The following is a 4,882-nucleotide window of genomic DNA, read 5'->3' on the forward strand; positions in this document are numbered from 1 at the left end:
GGGGGCGGCCCTGGCTGAGGGCAGGCCCTGCCCTCCCGGCCGCACTCGGGCGCGGGAGCCGCTGCGGGCTGTGCGCGCCGGAGCCCGGGGCAGGACGGCTGGGTTACGGAGCTGCCGAGCGCCGGCGGGGCGAGGCTCAGCTTTGTCTTCACGTTTTGTAGTCGGACAGAACCAGCTGTGACCCCCGAAACCGCGCGTCCTGCGGCCGCCATGGTGGCCAAGGATTATCCCTTCTACCTTTCCGTCAAGAGGGCAAATTGTGCCTTGGAGGTGCCGGCGGTCACCAGCCCAGCTAGAGAGACGGAGGTACTTAATCTACTGCTGATACACGTTTGCAACTCTATATTTCTTTATGGTGTGATCTGTATTGCTTTGGGGAAGGGCAGTGTGCTTCTGTGTGTGACACCCGGTCTGTGCCGGCATCCTTTACTGCCATCTCCAGATGTAGAACTTCCCTTTGGAATAACGCAGGGAACACAGAATCTAGATTTTTGTCATCTGTCACCTTAAGGAATTAAAATTAATCTTTTAAGTTGCTAATTGAGAAATACCAGGTTTGAAGTCATTTATATGTATTTTATTACAGCGCTAACCATTACTTACAAATTGTTGAACTTCTGCAGGAACTGGGGGGGAATCTGGAAAATGGTATCTTAAAGCATTATCTGTCTTGACCTCATTAATAATAAACCAAGAAATTAATCGATAATACAGTTAACTGACAACTCTGCCCTATCAGCAATTTGACTGCTCTGTTTCTTAAAAAGCATGAAAACCTTTCGAGTTACATTAAAAATCTTATTCGTTAACCCAAATTCAACATACTCATTTGCAAAATTCTCATAAATGGTACAACGTTTCAGAAACAAATGTTTGTGAAAGGCTTAAATATTTGATACTTTAGGTTAATGTTGCTTTGTGTGCTTGTTTGGAAAGAAAACAATGACCTTAAGGATTGTGTGTAGCTACGCTGGAGGAAGGATAAAATTTCTCTCTGGAAGTTCTTATCACTTAGATATATATGTAGCTTCTTTATTAGTCTTGTTTGCCGAGTAACTTGAAGACAACTTACTACGTTGGGTGCATTTAATACAACTACATCAAAGATTAATTACCTCCAGCAGCTGAATGGATCTAAAGTAAAAGTAATATAAGCCAAATGACCCCATTTAATCATGATGCTTAAGCTAAGAACTAGTAAGAAGATGCTGCAGTCTTGCTTTTCAGTGTACTTTTACATAAAGGGATTTAATTATTGCAGTTAATGAAAGTGGAATTTTTTTCAACTGTGTGTTTGAAAAGTAACACCCTGAGTGTGTACGTACATATACATCTATGTAAAACACAAGTTGTTAAGTGTGAAATGGTTCTCTTAAAGGTGCTCACTTTACTAACTATAATATTAAAGAAATATGTTTTTAGCTTTTACTGCATGAAGGGTGTTTTGTGAATGAGTAGAACTGTTAAATCTGAAGAGTTGGAGTGTTGCTCTTTCACAGTTAGGAAGGGCAGCTTAATTATAGTTAAATTTCAAAGAAAAAGTCTCAATGAAAGCTTAGAGCATGAGGAAGTATCTAATAACAGATGTGATCAATCAAAATTACAATGTGCAAACAGTTGTTTTGGATTTATAATCTTTCAGTTTGTGTTTTATACAAATAAGAAAATGCACCCTATGCTTTTAGGCTATTTTCTGAGACTATGATGGATTTCAAGCATTCTGAAAAATAAACATTTTCCCGTTTGTCTTAGGTGGGTATGAAAAGACCACCTGCCACTCCAGAAATCTGGTTAAGGAAGCAGAAATAAAAACTACTCTTTGGGAAAGACTTTATAAGGATAGATATATGCAGCCTATTTCTTTGAAGTCTGTGAATTGGGGGTGAGCTTCTCAGGCTCTAATGTTAGACTGTTTTTCCACCCTTTGGTATGTACAAGTCTAAATAAAGCTGTTGGGCGCCTTCTATCACAATTTTGTGTCACTACATCAGAAAGTTAGTTTGCTGAATGTGGGTTATGAATTTCTGGCTTTGAAAAACCTGAGTTTAATTTTAATAATTAACATATGAACTTGGCTGCTTTATTTAAAAACCTAATTTGTGCATAAATGTTGATATGTGTGGAATAGAACAGATTTTCTGCAATATAGTTGTTGTGTTTTAGTTTTAAATCATAACTCATGATTATAAACTATTTCCTCTGACTTTAATAAACAATAATGTTTTAGTGTTTGCTTTGAACTAATACAAAATATAGTCTGGAAGATCAAGCACAGTAGTACTTACATGGGATGAAATTCAGCAATAATCTTGAGCATATACTGTACTTTTGAAATTTTCACAAATTTCCAGCTGGGTCTCTGGGTAACAAGCTGAAGCTTATGGGCAATGGATTAGTTCTTCCTTAACCTTGGGCTTCACTTGGAACCAGCAGAGCAGTGGTGGAAAACTAGGGATGTTTTTGAGGAACAAGCCAGTGGCACAAAAGAGAACAGAAGTTTTCTACTCTACAGTTCTTTCTTAGTGCCACACCAGCTTCCTTGGCATAAACTGCATAGAAGTAGCACAGTCACAAAACATGACAAATAAAATGTCCAAAATGTATGTGAACAGTAAAAATCTGGACTCTGGGAAAGGCTAGTGTACCTTTAGTCAAAGTACAATTATCATAGTTCTTTATAAATACAGTTTAAGGGTGACAAAACACTGCAGTGCCTGAGGAATTACTTAATATAGGAAATACTATAAGGCCTTTATGTATATTGTTGCACTCCCCACCTAAAATACTGTAGTACAGTTCTAGGTGTAAATGGTACAGAGGAGTTTGGTTCTTTCCAGCTTTTTCATGATTCAAAAATAGAGACAGTTAGTAAAACTTGAAATTTGCTTGCTTTGAGCTATAAAAAGCCCCACATCTTTCCCAATGATACGTACTATTTTCTATGTTTCACTGATTAAAACAACTCCCTTATCACCCCCTCTAAAAGAAACAAAGTGGAGCACAGCTGGTGGATGAGCAGCAGATAAGAAAGAGCATGCACAATCACAGACTGAGGTTTGAAGGTCTGAAGGTGAAGTCATGGGAAGACATGAATTCCTTAGAGTAAGCATCTGCTATACAAGATCTAATACAGTGCCTGGCTTTAGGCTCTAAAAACTACAACGGTGGCATAGAATGCCTTTACATCTCTGGTATGTTGTATGTCTGCTTGTGTCTCTTACACTGCAGAAATCTCAGACCTAGGACTTTGCAATCTGCCTTTTGTTGTCTCCTGGTATCCTCACTATTTGACGTGCAGGAGGTCTGGGCTGCCTTGTGCTCAGGACTGTGTTTAATTCGGCATGGGGAGTGCAGGAAAACTAACCTGAAGGGCCATGGCACATCATTAACATGAGAACCAGGCAAGGAGCCAGAGGGAGAGGGGCCAAAAGATTGAGATAAACTGCAAGCCATGAATTTTCTTTGATCTTCACAAATGTATGTATTTAATTTTTAATGAAATATTAGCAAGCTGCAGTTTTGATATATTTCAGGTAAGTTCATGTGCAGTGTAACTGCAGTGAGCTAAACGTGGAAACATGTCAAACCCCCACATTGGAATTGCTGATCTGTTCTGCTTAATGGCACTTTGAAACAAACAGCTTGCCTTTATTTTTCCATTCAGTAACTCACCGTATGATGTCTTGCTTGTTAATTGGCAGTCCAGCTTCATACCCAGTTTGTTCCAGAATGGAAAAGGTCTTTCATAGGTAGTCTGTACAAGCAGCTTCTAATGAGGGGAAATGCACAATTTAATCAACTCTACATTAGTTGTCTGGGTTTTTCAGAGTTTCTGTTACTTGTGTTAATTCACCTCGGTGTGAGGTTGTTCTGTTAATTTCCCTTCATTTACTAACTGCTGGTAGACATATTGATTTCTGGATATTGCAGATAAATAATCAGTCAAGATAGCTGGGTGCAACTTGTCCTCATGCTGCTGACACTTCAGTGGCTCTGTCTTGCATATGGCAGATGAAATCAGAGGTCTGAAGAGCGGTGTCTGATGAGGGCAGCCTGTTTGTGACAAAGAGACGATCCTTGATGAACACACGATACGATAGCATGTTGCAGACTTCAGCAGATTTCTTCAACTGACAGTACTTCACCACTTCTCTATATGGCTTGTCATTGTACCTTGACTATTGTTTCAGGTCTTATAACACTTTGATTAACCCAAAACGTCTCTGGATTTTGCTTTATTTGCTTGCTGGTTTTGTGAGGACTGGCAGAGGAGGAGCCTCCTCCTGCTCCCATCAGAGAGTGAAGGTGGTGGATGGAACTTTGTGGATTTTGGTGGATGGAACTTTGTGGATTTGAAGGAAAGTTGTATCACTGATACACAGAATTTATTGGCTGATCAAGTTGCCTTTATGTATCAATTTATTTAAATTGCTTAATAAAGTCTTGTGATGCTGGCAGTTTTACTAGCGATGCCTGTCCCCGGTTTTAGGATGGATTTGTGTGGAGGGTTGCAGTTACCTTTGTGCAACACTGAACTATACTTAGAACTGTTTTGGAGCCACCTACTTTGTTTTTCCTGACCATCAGCCCCAGATCTAGAGGAGTTGAATGTTCTCAAATTTCCTAATTGAAATAGTTCTAAGATACTATGAAGAAAAGGCAAATTCTCTGCTGTTTCAATTATTTAAAAAATACAGTCTTTATTAGCGCCAATAACAATCGAGAATGTTGTTCTAGTTTTAGATTTGCTTCTCTCTGAAGGTGCAAAAAGCCAGAGATGCCTGGCTTGCTTTATTTTAGATAAAGTGTTTGCTGTATTAAGAGACTCTATTGTAACATAGGTTGTTTTTTCTATTTTAACCTTTTTTGTTTGTTTTTTATC

The 4,882-nt window shown here is 39.1% G+C and overlaps 1 protein-coding gene across 1 annotated transcript in view; it reads left to right on the top strand.

Moving 5' to 3' along the window:
* The first annotated feature begins 210 nt into the window (after nt 1-210).
* Nucleotides 211-4,882, top strand: part of ARHGEF3 (Rho guanine nucleotide exchange factor 3) — a 26,733-nt gene continuing 22,061 nt past the window's right edge. The window contains exon 1 of the mRNA XM_029086818.1: nt 211-306. Coding sequence (XP_028942651.1) covers nt 211-306 — 96 coding nt within the window. The remainder of the gene's footprint in view (nt 307-4,882) is intronic.

This window comes from Antrostomus carolinensis, unplaced genomic scaffold (genome assembly GCF_000700745.2).
Source record: "Antrostomus carolinensis isolate BGI_N321 unplaced genomic scaffold, ASM70074v2 scaffold9359, whole genome shotgun sequence".
Lineage (NCBI taxonomy): Eukaryota > Metazoa > Chordata > Aves > Caprimulgiformes > Caprimulgidae > Antrostomus > Antrostomus carolinensis.